General features: G+C 52.2%; 1 protein-coding gene across 2 annotated transcripts in view; it reads right to left on the bottom strand.

Annotated features, from left to right (window-relative positions):
- Window positions 1–14,924, bottom strand: part of NUP93 (nucleoporin 93) — a 1,186,812-nt gene that overhangs the window by 649,703 nt on the left and 522,185 nt on the right. For both annotated transcript variants that reach the window (XM_069640327.1, XM_069640334.1), the window contains one exon: window positions 1,253–1,346. In XM_069640327.1, coding sequence (XP_069496428.1) covers window positions 1,253–1,346 — 94 coding nt within the window. The remainder of the gene's footprint in view (window positions 1–1,252; window positions 1,347–14,924) is intronic.

The following is a 14,924-nucleotide window of genomic DNA, read 5'->3' as shown; positions in this document are numbered from 1 at the left end:
ATCAGAATCTCTTTGACTTTTCATGCCAGGAAGAGTCTCTAGACTCACCTAACTTTTTCCCCCCGCTTCGAAAAAGACTTTGATGCCAACCTCCCCAACGCCAGTTTACCTCTACGCTCCTTAAGAGCTTTCTCTGTCATGGCCTGAAAGGACACACAGTCGTCGGTACGGTGCCCGGAGCCCAGACACAGTAGGCATACACAGTGAGGACCCGTGATGGACATTTTCAATCCGCAGTCGTGGCATTATTTAAAACCTGACTTTGGTGTCGAAGGAGTAGATGAAGAAGACATTTTTCTGATGAAACACTGAAACGCACGCTCAGAAAAACAGAACTGAAGCCAACGGGCACTGCATGCGCTATTTATGCTGAGAATGACGTCAACAGTGGCCCTCGAGGGTATCAGGTAATATTATCCCCATATATATGGTCGCCGTAAATAATATCGCCGGGAAAAGGTTGTGGCGATATTATATGGGTGACCATATATATGGGGACAGGGGCAAAAAAAAAGAAAAAAAGAAAAAGTTTGGGGGTTGCAGGGGTGTCCCCCGCATGTGTTCCATGCAATAATGTCGCCACAAAAAACGGCAATTTTTTGGTGATATTTTTGCGGCGACATTATTACATGGAACCCCCTCGAGGGACGACAGGGACAGCGACTCTGCATGCAGGGTCCCCTATAAAAAGAAAATTTGGAAGCTGCGAAGCTGGAGAGATAGATCATAAGTTGAGATGCGGAATACGTGGACACAGTCCACAAGAACCTTATTTTTGATGAATGTTGTAGTACGTGGGAATTTAGGGTTGGGGGATATTGTTAAATAGAATTCTATTAATTCTGTCTTTAAAATAAGTCACATAAATACTTCCAAACACAAACAATCCCTAGATCTACAGGGTCATTTAGTGGATGATGCCACAAGACCTCTGTAAACCAAACTACAAAACATTCTGAATTCCTTATTGCATGGGATGCAGAGTTAGGTAAGGAGAACTGGATGATTTTAATGTCATTAGATGGTCCCTTTAATTGTTATTAAAACATACAAGTAGTAATTTGTGTGAGACTAGCACGTCCTGCCCCCCCTTCCCCCATCCCCTCCATAGCCATGTGGGCCGATGGGCACAATATTTCTTATTCAGTTATTGGGCACCTGCCTTAAAAGGTTAAACACCCATCCCAGTCATGCATCGAAAAGATAAAACAAAATGACCTAACAACATGCAGCTGTTAAGGTTATCTATTACCATAGTCTTCGAGCAGCTGTTTCTGGAATTGAGGTAAGGTTAGTCTGTCCTGGGGGGAGCTGGTGCCATCATCATCAAAGCACACCTGGTTCAACTGAAAGCAAAAAACAAACACGCGTACAATGTTTGACATTTTAATCATTCACACGTTTTATTAAAATACCATGAGCAAGGACATCCTCACAAACAAGAGTGAGAACAAAGCCACATGTTCTGGAAGCGTTCTCTAAGGAATGACTACCACTTAATGCTGAGCCATAATGAATAAAGCTATTCGTCTCATTTTGATTTTTTTTTTGCCCACCTTAAAATTGTAAGGCACCCTCATAAAGTGGTCTAAAACGCACTATTTTGATTAGCAGATTCAAATCAAAGACTAAAGCATGGGAGCATTTTCTCCTGGTGTCTCCAGATCCAATTCAAATTGTCAGACCACTGCAAGCCTTTACTGCTATTGCCTGTGCCCTAACAGGTATAAGGCTTTCCCTTTGTGTATATGTATGCATGTATGTATTGTTAAAGGGACGTTAAGGTTACAAGTAAAACAAACATCGCAGAAATTGGCCAGTTATGGTAAGTTAAGCAACCATAACTCGCGCCACCACTGTGCACTGATAAAACCAACACCGAAGACATTAAAGATAACCTCACAAAGATCATTGATGACAAAGTGATGACATCACATATTAAATTAATTTTAATTAACACTCCCTACAAGGGGTTGTCTTTATAATGTTGGCAACAAGATGTTAGGGGTGATTCGCAGAGCTATCATTAATTACTTAATGTATTAAAAAATGTGCTCATGCAAACAAATCATATTCTAGTGTTAATGGCAGAACCTAATCATACATATATATAGGCAATGGTTGCTGCATGCACCATATATAAGTACAATATTTTTTATCTGGTAATTTCCAATAGTAAAATAAATGATCCGTTAATCACCATAGTGACTAATGTACTCCTAGTCCATAGTCCCCTTCCCTCAATACTGCATGGGCGTCCCTCGCGAGGGACGGGAGATGGAACCTTTTTCACCCAAAAAAACCTTCTTCCCCTTTAAATTTAGAGGCGCCCAGGTGGTAGGAGCGGCCCTGGGAGCATGCGCTCCCCTGAACCCACTCAGTCCCCATTGACGTGTCAACAAGATTCCCATTGCCCAATGACACCAGTTTTATAAGGGGGGCGGAGGGACGTATGGAGGGACATATGGAGGAAAGGGGACAATGGACTAGGAGTATGTTAGTCACTACGCTGAGTAACTTATAATTACTCCTACGTCACCTGTCCCCTTTCCTCAATAGTGCATGGGCGATTACAAATGAATGTAGCCCCAGGGTAGAGGTGACCCTCTTTAGGAAAACAAGTTCCTTAATACTACCTGCCTGACGAAAGCTACGTCTGACCTAGAGCTGGCATCTAAACAGCCCTGCTGATGACCTGCCACAGGACATGTCTCTGGAACGCCACCGCCATGGCCTTGGCTCTGATAGCGTGTACACGCATGTTAGCTAGAGGTAGTTTGTGCTGCCCCTCATAGGCCTCCTTGATGGCCGAAACAATCCACCTTGCTATGGAGGCCTTAGAAGCCGGATAACCCGACATTGACCCCACCGAAGATGGCAAAGAGATCCTCTGACTTTCGGAAGCTCTTTGTCATGTCCAGATAGAATTTCAGAGTGTGCCTGACATCTAGACAGTGCAAGACCCTCTGAGCATCATTGTTGGGGTCCGCAAAGAAAGTAGGTAACACTATCTCCTCATTTAGGTGAAAAGCAGAGACTACCTTGGGTAGAACGCGGGGTGCGTCCTCAGGACCACCTTATCTCTATGAAATGTGGTGTATGGTTCTGAAGCCACCAGTGAATGGATCTCGCTAATCCTACATGCAGACATAAGGCCCTCCAGGAGAGCTGCTTTAATGGTGACTAGCCTGATGTACGCGAATGCCATTGGCTCAAAAGTGGCTAGGGCGACCAGCACTACATTGAGGTCCCACACAGGGTGTGGTTTCTTGAAAGGCGGGTAGAGCCTGGTGAGGACCGCCAGATGACACTTAACCACCGGGCTAGATGATGAGAACTTCTCCTCCGAATTCCAGTAGGCTCCGATGGCCGCCAAATAGGTACAGTATGTGTCTATTTACCCCCCTGATTGTGTCAGGTGTGCAGAGAAGGATAGCACACCGTCCAACGTGCAAGTAAGCAGATCAACTTCCTTTGACTCTGCCCAGTGGCAAAACCTGGTCCATTCTCTTCTGTGCTGGCTCCTAGTAGCATTGTTCCTAGCGCTCTGTATGTCTAGGTTCGCCTTTGACAGCCGCAGATGCTTTAGTGTGACCTGCTCAGGAACCACACTGCAAGGGCTAACTTTTGCGGAGCGGGGTGTATTACCCTGCCTTCCTGCTGCCATAGAAGATGAGCTGGGCCCAGTGGAAGGTGGATCGAAGGCTGCTCTGAGAGGCTGATCAACTCTGAGAACCATGGATTCGCAGGCCACCACAGACCTATCAGAATGATGCTGAGGTGATGTGACTCCCTCATTTTGCAGATCACCCTGTGGACCAGGAGAGTGGGAGGGAATGCGAATGTGTTCATGCTGCTCCACTTTAAATGTAAGGCATCACCCAGAGAGCTGGAGCACTGTCCCTGCCAGGACTTACTGAGGGCACTTCCTGTTGTACCAGGTGGCAAGGAGATCCACCTGGGGTGCCCCATCTGCTGAATGAAGGACCTGATTGTTCAATTGCCATTCGTTATTATGTGCTCACCAGTCTGCTGAGCTTGTCCGCTTCCAGGTTTCACTCCCCTGGGAGGTGGACTGCACTCGAGAATATGTTGTTCTCCAGAGCCCACTCCCAAATGCTGAGATTCAGGCTGCACAGGGGAAGGGACCTGGTGCCACCCTGCTTGTTGATGTAATACACGCTGGTGGAATTGTCCGTCTGAATGAGGATTGTCTTGCCACTGATAAGCGTCAGAAAAGCTTTGTGAGCGAGCAGACAATTGTTATGGGTGTCCTGCTGCTGGAGGGACAAGACTCCATGGACGCTGTGGGTGTCCAGGGTAGCCCCCCCAGCCTTCCAAGGAGGAATCCGCAATGATCAGTTGCGGTGCTGGTAGACGGAAGGGCCTGCCTGCCCTCAAGTTGCATGGGCATCCCTCGCTAGGGACGGGAGACGAAACCTTTGCTCCACCAGACAAGGTCCTGGCTGAGAGAGGGAGGAATGCTGACAAGCTCTGCTTGGGAGCCCTGCTCCGGATTCCATGAGGCTGCTAAGTGCAGCTGCAATCTCCGCATTTTGAGCCTTGTGTGTGGTACTGCTAGTAGGAAGGCAGCCATGATACCCAGAAGATGCTGGTACCACCAGGCTGAGGTCACCTCTCTGCTGCGAAAGTGACCGGTGACTCTCTTGATGGCTGCAATCTTGTACTCGCTCGGAGCTTGTGTCCTAGATGAGGCCCAGGAAAGTCAAGCTCTGCGTAGGCTGCAGTTGTGACTTTTTGAGATTGATGGAAAATCCCAGCTTGTGGAGTGTGTTCATGAGGGCGGTGGTGGTGTGCTGCACCACCTTCGGGGATCTCGCCCTGACGAGCCAGTCGTCCAGGTACGGGAAGACATGGTGGCCCTGGGCCCTGAGAAGAGCTGCCACTGCAAACATTAGCCTGGTAAAGACCCAGGGAGGGCTGAGTTGAAGCCGAAGGGTAGAACCTTGTATTGGAAATGGAAGCCCATTATGCTGAAGCGCCGGAAGGATCGATGTGGCTGCCAAATCGGGACGTGTAGATAAGCGTCCTTCAGATCCAGGGAACACATCCAGTCTCCCTTGTCTAATGTCTCTGCAATGAATGCTGGCGAAACCATCTTGAATTTCTGAAGAGGGAGGGAGAGTTGAGGGTGGATGGATCCAACACAACTCTCAGGCCAGTCTGGTTCTTCTTTTGTAGGGCGAAAATCCTAGAATAGAAGCCCAATCCTCTCTGGGAGGCTCAGACATCTTGCACTGCCTGGCTCTCGACGAGCAATCGGATGTTCGCCAACAGAGTTGCCGTCCCAATCTGTGGGAGTGGAGGGGAATAAGGAAGGAGGAGAGGGAGGGAACAGTAGGCGGTACCCCGCGGATACTAGAGAGAGGATCCAAGGTTCCGCAAAGTTCAGGCACCAAAATTGCATGCGAAAGGCAAGCCTGCCCCCACCGGAGACACGTGGACCCGAAGGGACGCGTCATGCTTTCTTTCCTTCCCAGGCTGCTGCTGAGGAGGCGGACTGGAAAAAGCCCCCACCCCCCACCCCCTTTGTGTTGTTTGCGCAAGTGCTGACTCGGCAAACGATCAGGCTGCCTCGACCTTCCTTCCTGGAAGACCCGGAACCCACCGAACGTCCGCCCCCTGTCGGAGCACTGATGTGACTGGGTGTATGCTGTGGGCGTGGCCTTCGTTAGGATAAAGAGTTTGCATTTTGTGAGCTGTTCTTTTTATCTAATTCCTTGTCAGTGGTAGAGTGAAAGAGGTCACTATCCACAAACGGAAGGTCCAATATGCGTTCTTGGCTATCAGGATTAAACGTAGTAGCCCAAAGCCAGGCCGTCCTTCTCATGTCCGTGGCAATGCAGATGGCCCGGCCAGAGGTATCTATGTGGGCCACAGTGGACTCCATGATGTCCTGCGCTACCACCTTGGCTTCTCCTAGACCCGCCATGAAGTATGCCTGGCTCTGCACCGGAGGTTCTGGAAGGAAGTCGGCTATTTCCTGCAGTAGAGCTTCTTCCCATATGCCTCCAAGTTCTTTTCCTTGCCTAGCAGCGCATAGGACGACTGAGGCTTAGAGTAGAGTGACGCCACAGCGATCACTGAAGAGTGCGGTTGAAGGTGCACCGACATCAAGAGTGGATCCCCCTCCATCTGTCATACTTGGCATCGAGGAGCCGATTGACAGGTTGGGCCAAGTGTAGCTTGAGTCACCCCTTTTTGGCCAAGGCAACAACGTCTTTCTGCATCGGGATATCAGTTTTGGTAGAGGGTCATAGGGTGAGGACTTCTGCCAAGACCCCCTCCCCGGGCTGCTCGACCTCAGTTTGAGGAAGGGCCAAATATACTGCCAAACCTGCAAGCCGGTCGTGGAAGGCCTTCGCTGACAACAGCGTGTAAGGGTCCTCCTCCTCGTCTGTGTCCACCAGAGTGCCCAGCTGGTCCGGAGTGGGTGGAGGAGTGCAGCGCCAGGAACCTTTTTGAAGAACCTGTCTTTGGAGGCTGGCTGAAGAGGTGGCAGGAGATATTGATGGATTGGCTGGGGGCTGATGGGGCCGAAGTGTTCTCCATCTAGGATGCAGGGGGAAGGTAACCTGCGCTGCTGAATAAACTGTAAGCCATGTACCTGGTTGACACCAGTCCCACCTTGAAACTTGTTCTCCCGCCTGCTCCGTTCCTAGGCGTGGCATCGGACGAACAGCGATGTTGTCTGGCACGGCGGCCATTTTGTTGAGCTGCGTGCCATGTGCCAAAGTCGTAGTGCTTGGCTCCCTGGGCCAGGCCTCCTCCAAGACGCTTGGTGGTGGAGCATGAGACCTACACTGCACCTCAGGCCGGGGCCTGGAAGGCGTATTGCCCTCAGCAGTGTTGTTGGTAGTGCTGCGTGCAGGCGCCCCTCAGACATTAGGGCATTGCCCTCGGTTGTACACCTGGTAAAAGAACCTTGCAGTTCCTCAGCACTGCTTCCAGAAGGTTCTGAGGAACCCCTCGGCCAAGAAGCCGGTAGTTGAACTAGCCTCGGTACGTGTACTGGTGCGAGAACCCGAGAGGTTCCTCTCGCTCGGGCATTTCCTTGGGAACGAGTCGTCCTTACGGGGTGCGATGGAAAATAGCGGCCCTATCTTGGGCTTCGATCTCTGTCTGACAAAGTCCTTCAAGTCCTCTGGAGGTGACCTTTCGAAGAGCTCCCTCCACCTAGCTAGCCTGTTCTTCAGTGCGCATGGAATCAGTGCATCACACGCGGTACAACCTTCCCAGCCGTTGTCGGGACCAAGGCAGCGGAAGCAAAGAGCATGGGGGTCCGACGTAGGAAAGTGCCCCTCGCAGGCTGGACACCTGCTGAAGCCTGCGGAAGTCTATATGCACCGAGGAGGAGCGTGACGCCGGAGGACCAAGCACCTGAATTACAAAAATAAGATAAAAACATAGAAGAATCCGGGGAAGAGCGTGTGGTATGACATGGCAGAGCCAAACCAAGGAGCGCTGGTGAAATCGGCCTGTTCCTGTCGACGAGGAGTGGCGCCGGTGGGCGAAGTCAGACAAGCGTATGCTCCCAGGGCCGCACCCCCACACACCTCTAAATTGAAAGGGGAAGAAGGTTTTTATGGTGAAAAAGGTTCCGTCTCCAGTCCCTAGCGAGGGATGCCCATGCAGTATGGAGTAAAGGGAACGCGACGTAGGAGTATAAATGCTATCTTATGAGGGTTTCAGTAATGTTATACATGGAATAAATAGGTAAAAATTGAAAACTTACAACACACTTGTGTTAGAAAAAATGCATATAAAAAGCACAATGCATACAAATTAAAGGAACATGCTGGAAAACTAAAGCAAGGAAGAAAAAACAACAGCACCAAAAAATGACAATAATATTAAAGTTAATCATCATGTACACAAATTGTGTGTTTGGGGCCTGCTTATTGCCCCATGTATGTGCACTAGAAGGTCAAATAAACTTTAAGGAAAGTACTTTAAGAACATATTAAAAGGTTAATGTGTAGAACTATAGCAGCTGTTAAATTTTAGAACTTCTCATTGTCAGTAAAAACAAAAAACTAGCCTAATCACATCAAACATAAGCAAGTGTCCCAAATAGTTGAGGTCATCGGTGAGGTCATCAATGACATTTGTGATGTCAATTTTCATGTCCTGGGTGTTAGTCTTAGTGCACGCTTGTGGCGCGAGTTATGGTTGCTTAATTTACCATTAATGGTGAATTTCTGGGGGTTTACGGTTTACTTGTAACCATAACGTCCCTTTAACAAAGATTTTTCAGTGAATCTCATAGGTTTTTTTTAGTGCAACTTACCCATAACGTCCCTCCCTTTAACAAGGATTTTCAGTGAATTTCATAGGTTTACAGTGCACCCTTAATTTCCTACAACTTACTAATATCATACTTAACCCAATATAGCAACATTTGTGTCCAGTTTAAAACTCTGCCATTTCCCACCTTCTAGTATAATTTGTAACACTGCTATATACTTTTTGCACGGTTTCTGTGTTTGTTGACGTTCACAAAAATCTGATGTCATCACAGACATTTCTGACTGGGTCACGTAACCATATAGGAACTTTCAAGCTCAAAATGTACCATTGCCCAGCTCCTATACCAATTCTTACTCATTATCCATTAACAATTGTCAGAAACCTGAAGATGTCTCACCTGCTAGTCCCCTGAGATCTGTCATCCAGGTGGCCTGGACAGAGCCATTAGTATTGGATCCAGTTCCTTGGGGTGGACCAGTGGGGGAGGATCACCTGGATGGGGAGCGGGGGTCCTTCGAAAAGTGGAAGTGAGACACGGACGGGCAAGACACAGTACACCTTTCCTTCTAATCCCTTTTCCGCATCCTACCCCGTAGGATACTTAGCAGCTCTACCTCCCGCCCCCCTTTTCTGACACAAACACTTTCCTACACCGTGGAGGACAACAGACTAACACCAGAGCAGTTTACCTGACATATCCCAACATAAGTGTTAGGCAGAGTCAGGCAACTGCCAATAACTACACACACCAAACGGCCCTTTCCCTTCCCCACAGGGATAAAAAGGCAGAGCACAAGAGCACGCTTTGAGCAAGGCCGAACGCACGAAGAGCGCTACACCGGACCGGCAGTTCAAACGGAGGAGAAAGGCAGCGAGACCTGGGACGGACGACAAAGGGGGAACTGCCCTTGCCCTTTTGAACTCAGACCCGCCAAGCCTCTGAAATGGAAATCCTAAGACCGGGAAGTCCCGCTGGCGTGTGGTGTGACAGGTGTCAACGGCACAGGGGGCTCCCACGCGCTGATAGCCAAATCGGGAGGAAGCAATTGCTGCTGTGGTGCCGCCCTTGACTCACAAGACAAGAAACCTCTGGCAGTTCCGCACAGCCGGTGAGTCGAAGAAGATAGATAGTAAAACTGAACTGTGCTGGGCCCAAGGTTGTAGGCAGCGACCTTGTTGAACAAAGAACTTGTATAAATTTACTTTAACGAAACCCCAGTAAAGGGTTCAAAAGCAGAAGCAGAGTGGTCCGGCGTCACGGGGTGCTTATTCGAAGGACTCTAACTGAAATCTTTTCTCGGTTGTGTTTTTTTTTTTTTTTTTACACTACGAAAGCCAAGAGGCCTTAAGCTGGAGAGGGCTGTCAGTGGTCCTACGAGGGTCGAGCAAAACCGTTCGTACACTAGAAAATCTTGGACATATTGGAGAAAGGTGAATGAACTGGCAAACATGAACAAGAAGGAACAAGTTACTTACCTGTAACTGTTGTTGTCCAGCATGGGACTGGCATGGATTCACATGCTCATGAATATTCCCCGTCGTCAGGCCAGGAATCCTCGGTAAAGAAAAAATCAGAATCAGTTTCGTTTCTGATCTGTCTTTCTCAGTAGTAACCAATCACTGGTCTCTGGGTCATACTGCCCCCAGCCAATGACTGCCCTCTCCCTAAGCCCTGCCTCCGGCACCCATCTTCAGATTTGGTAGCACGCAAAGTGGCAGTATGACCAAGTGAAGAGCCATAGAGGGGTAGGAGGGAGGGTTTGCATGTGAATCCATGCTGGAGAATAACAGTTACAGGTAAGTAACTTGTTCCTTCTCCAGCATGGGGTCTGGCATGGATTCACATGCTCATGAATATAAGAATACATAGCAGTACACACATGCACAACCAACGGGAAGTGGAAGAAAAAAACTCAACATTAAGCATTACATCAAAACTCAACATTAAGCAGTTCTTACCTCCTCACCAGGATCACCTTAGGTGAACAAGTTGCGCAGCATCGCTTGGCCGACCCTGGACTCCTCCCTGGAATCCCGGTCGACGCAGTAGAATCTCGTGAAGGTGTGCGTCGACCTCCACGTAGCAGCCCTGCAGATGTCCAGCAGGGGCACACCAGACAAGAACACCGTGGTAGCAGCGATAACTCTGGTCGAATGGGCTCTCGGACGGCCAGGCAACGGTCGGTTTGCCAACCGATGACAGTGCGTGATGCAGCCGGAGAGCCATCTGGAAATGGAAGCCTTCAAGAGAGCCTTCCCTTGGTTCACAGGTCCAAAGTTCACAAAAAGCGGTGATGTCTTCCGAAAACTCTTTGTGCGGTCCACGTAGAACTTCAGCGCTCTAGCCACATCCAGCGAGTGCAAAGTCCTCTCGGCCAGCGACGGGAAGAAAACAGGTAACACCAAGGGCTCGTTGAGGTGGAAGTCTGACGGCACCTTGGGCATAAAAGAGGGGTGCATCCTCAGCACCACCCTCGTGTCGTGAAAAGTCAAGTATGGAGGCTTGCAGGATAGGGCCTGGATCTCTCCCACTCGCCGTGCGGAGGTGATGGCCACAAGAAACGCAGTCTTCCACGACAGGAATTTCAACGGTGCCAAATGCAGGGGCTCAAATGGAGCCCCCATGAGCCTGGTCAGCATCACGTTGAGTTCCCACGCCGGGGCAGGGGCCTTCACCGGCAGGAACGATCGGAACAATCCCTTCATTAATTCCTTCACCAGGCGATGGGACCACAAGGACGCACGTCCTGTGGTACTGGTGTATCGGGAGATCGCAGCCAGATGTATCTTGATGGAGGCCTGAGCCAGTCCAGCCTTGGCCAGCGACAGTAAGTACGGCAGCACTTGAGGGGCTGTAATCCGTAGAGGGTTAATCTTCTGTGCACGGCACCAGAAAGAGAACCTCTTCCTCTTATGTCCGTAGCACTTGAGAGTTGAGAACGCCCTGGCTTTTGCAAGGACCTCTCTGCAGTCAGCCGGGATATCGTACCCTCCAACTCTAGTGCTGCAGGAGCCAGGCCTGCAAGTTCAGCGACTCCGGGTCGTGATGAAGTATGGCGCCTCCTTCTCTGGAGAGAAGATCCGCGTCCGTCGGCAGCTTGACTAGTGGGGACGCTGACAAGTCCAGAAGGTCCGGGATCCAGATCTGCCTCAGCCACGCCGGTGCGAGTAGGATCATCCTGCACCGGGACCTCTTGAGCTGATTGACGAGTCGGAGCAGCAACGGCAACGGAGGGAACGCATATAGGAACAGGCCGTCCAAGGGGAACGAGAAAGCATCGCCCGTGCTCCTCGGCTGGGGAAACCTGCTGGCAAACCTCTGGCACTTGGAGTTCGGCGCCATCGCAAACAGGTCGATCTGCGGTTTTCCCCATCATCGGAAGAGTCGATCCACTTGATCCTGACGTAGTTCCCACTCGAGGCACGAGCGCAGCTCCCTGCTGAGTGAGTCGGCGATGGTGTTCTTTATCCCTGCCAGATGAAAAGGCACCAGAAACATCCCTTGGGTGACGGCCCAATGCCACAGATCCTGGGCTTCCTTGGAGAGGGCTGGGGATCTGGTTCCTCCCTGCTTCCGGATGTAGAACATCGTGGTGGTGTTGTCGGGGAAGATTCTCACCACCTTGCCCTTGAGGGATGGGAGAAAAGAACCGAGGGACCAGATCACTGCACGGTGCTCCAGGATGTTGATGTGGAGCGTCTTCTCCTCCGGGAGCCAAAGGCCTCTCGCGTGAAGTTCTCCGGTGTGCGCTCCCCACCCTTCCAGGGAGGCATCCGTCGTCACCGTTATCTGGTGGGATGGGGTCTGAAAGTCTGTGCCCGCCGTCAGATGAGCGCGGGTGCCCCACCACCAGATCGCTCGTCGGAAGGTCTCGTTGTGCGGGATCCTGTCCTCGAAGCTGCCCGTCGCTTGGATCCAGCGGGCGTCGAGGAACTCTTGCAGAGGGCGCATCCGAAGCCTGCACAGGCGCACAAGATATATGCAGGAGGACATCATCCCGAGGAGGGACTTGATGGACCTCACCCTGGCCACGTCCGTGCCAGCAGATGCTGCACCTTGCCCAGGATGGCCTTTGTCCTTTCCTCCGACGGAGAGGCCAGACGCGCAACTGTGTCGAGTTTGGCTCCCAGAAACAGTGCGACTTGCGACGGGACCAGGTGGGATTTGGGAAAGTTGATGGAGAACCCAGGTCCGTGAGCAGCTGGACGGTCTTTGCTGTGTGATCCACGGCAAGCTCCCTTGTCCTTGCTCGAATGAGCCAGTCGTCCAGGTAGGGGTAGACGTGGATCCCCTGCAGGCGCAGCAGCTCCGCCACCGGTGCGAGGCACTTGGTGAACACCCTGGGTGCCGACTTCAATCCAAACAGGAGGGCCTTGAACTGGTAGTGCCGTCCTTGGACGGCAAACCTGCAGAACTTTCGGTGTCCTTTCAGAATGGGGATGTGGAAGTACGCATCCTCCAAATCCAACGACGACAGGAAATTGCCCTCCTCCAGCTGTCCCAGCACGTGCTGGAGGGTGACCATCCGGAACTGATGTACTTGTTCAGTCGTCGCAGGTCCAGGATGGGGCACCATCCTCCTGTCTTCTTTTTCACTGGGAAGTACCTTGAGTATACCCCGGAGCCCCGCAGCCTCTTCGGGACGAGCTCGATGGCACCTTTTTTGAGCAACGCCCTTACCTCCAATAGCAGTTAAGGGATGCGATTTTCCTTCCTGACCACGGGTGGAATGCAGGGGCACTTTCTTAGAAATTCGAGGGCGTGCCAGGGCGTCCAGCACCCAACAGTCGGTGGAGATGGACTCCCACACGCTGATGAACTTCGCCAGCCGGCCTCCCACCGGGGTGCTTCGGTGGGGGCCCTGACACCGCTGTGGGTTCAATCTTGCTTGGAGGACGCCTTGGCCTCCCTGGCGACGGCGGCAGGGCCCACCCGACTTGCCTCGTCCTCTATAGGCTTCTTGTGACGAGGAGCGGGCCGCTTGGCGGTACGTAGAGGAGCCACCACCGAATCCCTTGGAGGCACCCTGCTTGCCTCCGGTGCTCCGAAAGGACGGCCTTCGCTGCCGGAGAACGCCCAGGGCCCTAGCTGTCTCCGTGTCCGCCTTGATGGCTTGGAGGGACGAACGGCATATCCAACACCTTGGCTTGTACATCCTGGCGGAAATCCGTCGGCTTGAGCCAACCTCGTCGTCTAAGGCAAACGCCGTTGCCTAGCTGGCGGAAATCTGTGTCGGCAATGTCCGTTGGCACCGTAATGGCGTGGTCCAACGCCACTTCGCCTTCTTGCAAGATCTCCAGGGCCTCGGCCCTCTTGTCATCCGGTAGGAAGTCCAACAGGGGGGCAATCTTGTACCATAACTCCCTGTCGCAGCGGGCCACGATCGCGAGGGCGTTGGCCGCCTTAATCGTTGTTGCCGCCGAGATAACTCATCGTCCCATTACATCCAGCTTCTTCCCTTCGCCGTCAGGCGGGGAAGTTGACGTTGAGGCCGATGCCCCCCCGCTTTCTTCTTGGCCGCCGCTGAGACGACCGAGTCAGGGGTCGGTTGTGCCCTAAGGCACAAAGGGGCCGCGTCAGGGATCCGGTACTTCTTCTGGTACCGATCCCTCTCGGCAGGCGTCGTAGACGGGTTCTTGAGAAGGGTGAGACCCTCGTCCGAGATGTCATCCAGCAGAGGCATGGCGAGGACTGCCTTCCTCTTGGCCTTGCGCTGTTGGTAAAGGAAACCTTCCTTCTCTTCGGGGCAGAGCTAAAAAAGCTTGGATGCCCTGGCGATCATTGCATGGAAAGATCCGATCTCGTCGGACGGGGAGGCCCGGGCTGGCGATGGGAGCTCTGTCCCGTTGTGGCCGTCGATACCCGTCGTGGCCGTGTCCGTTCCCGTGTCATCCCCGGGGACGTGGGTATAGGCTGAGCAGGCCGCGAGGGCTGAGAAGGCGCGGCTGGATGGATCTGTCTTCTCTTGTTCGGGGGGGGCTTCCTGCCGGGCCCGGCTCTGGTTCCTCCATCGAGCCTGGTTCCGGATCCTCCGCCGGTGGTAAGGGCAATCTTGTCCTTATCTCCGAACATGAGGATTGTATTGCCAACAAAATGGCCGCCGAGTTATCCTGCGGCTCCGGAAGCGACGGGTGACTAGGACCCTCACCGGTACCTCCGTCACTCTCGTCGTCACCCTCATTGGGATCCCTCCCGTTGGGACGGGCCTCTTCGACGCCCTCGTCGAGGCCCTCTAAGATTTCTACCAGCTCCTCCTCGGATGCTGTGTCCGTGTCCACAATGGCCACCGGACCCCCCTCTTTTTCCGCCGGGGTCTTCACGGGGGTCTTTTCGATGAGTCTGAAAGAGGCTTCCCTCCACGGAGGCAGGGAGACTCTGGGCCCCGAGGACGCCTCCACTGGTGTAGCCTCCACAGGCTGTGTCAGGGCCACTGCGACTCCCTCGATAGAGGCCTTGGACGGGTGAATCAAGGCCTTCAATGCCTTAGGCGTGCTTGAGGCCTTCACCTTGGGGGGAGGGTCACCGCCTCGCTCCCCCTCGGCCGAATCCTTTGAGATCGACCGGGGCCTCTCCAGAAGCTTACCCGGGTTCTCGGATTTCCTCTTCCCCGAACCTGAGCGTTCGCTCGTGGTTGATGGTGCCGGGGAAGGCG

The sequence above is a fragment of the Ambystoma mexicanum genome, chromosome 1q (assembly GCF_040938575.1).
Source record: "Ambystoma mexicanum isolate Mex_15411 chromosome 1q, UKY_AmexF1_1, whole genome shotgun sequence".
Classification (NCBI taxonomy): domain Eukaryota; kingdom Metazoa; phylum Chordata; class Amphibia; order Caudata; family Ambystomatidae; genus Ambystoma; species Ambystoma mexicanum.
The sequence above is the reverse complement of the archived record's forward strand: the minus strand, read 5'-3'. Positions and strand labels throughout refer to the sequence as shown.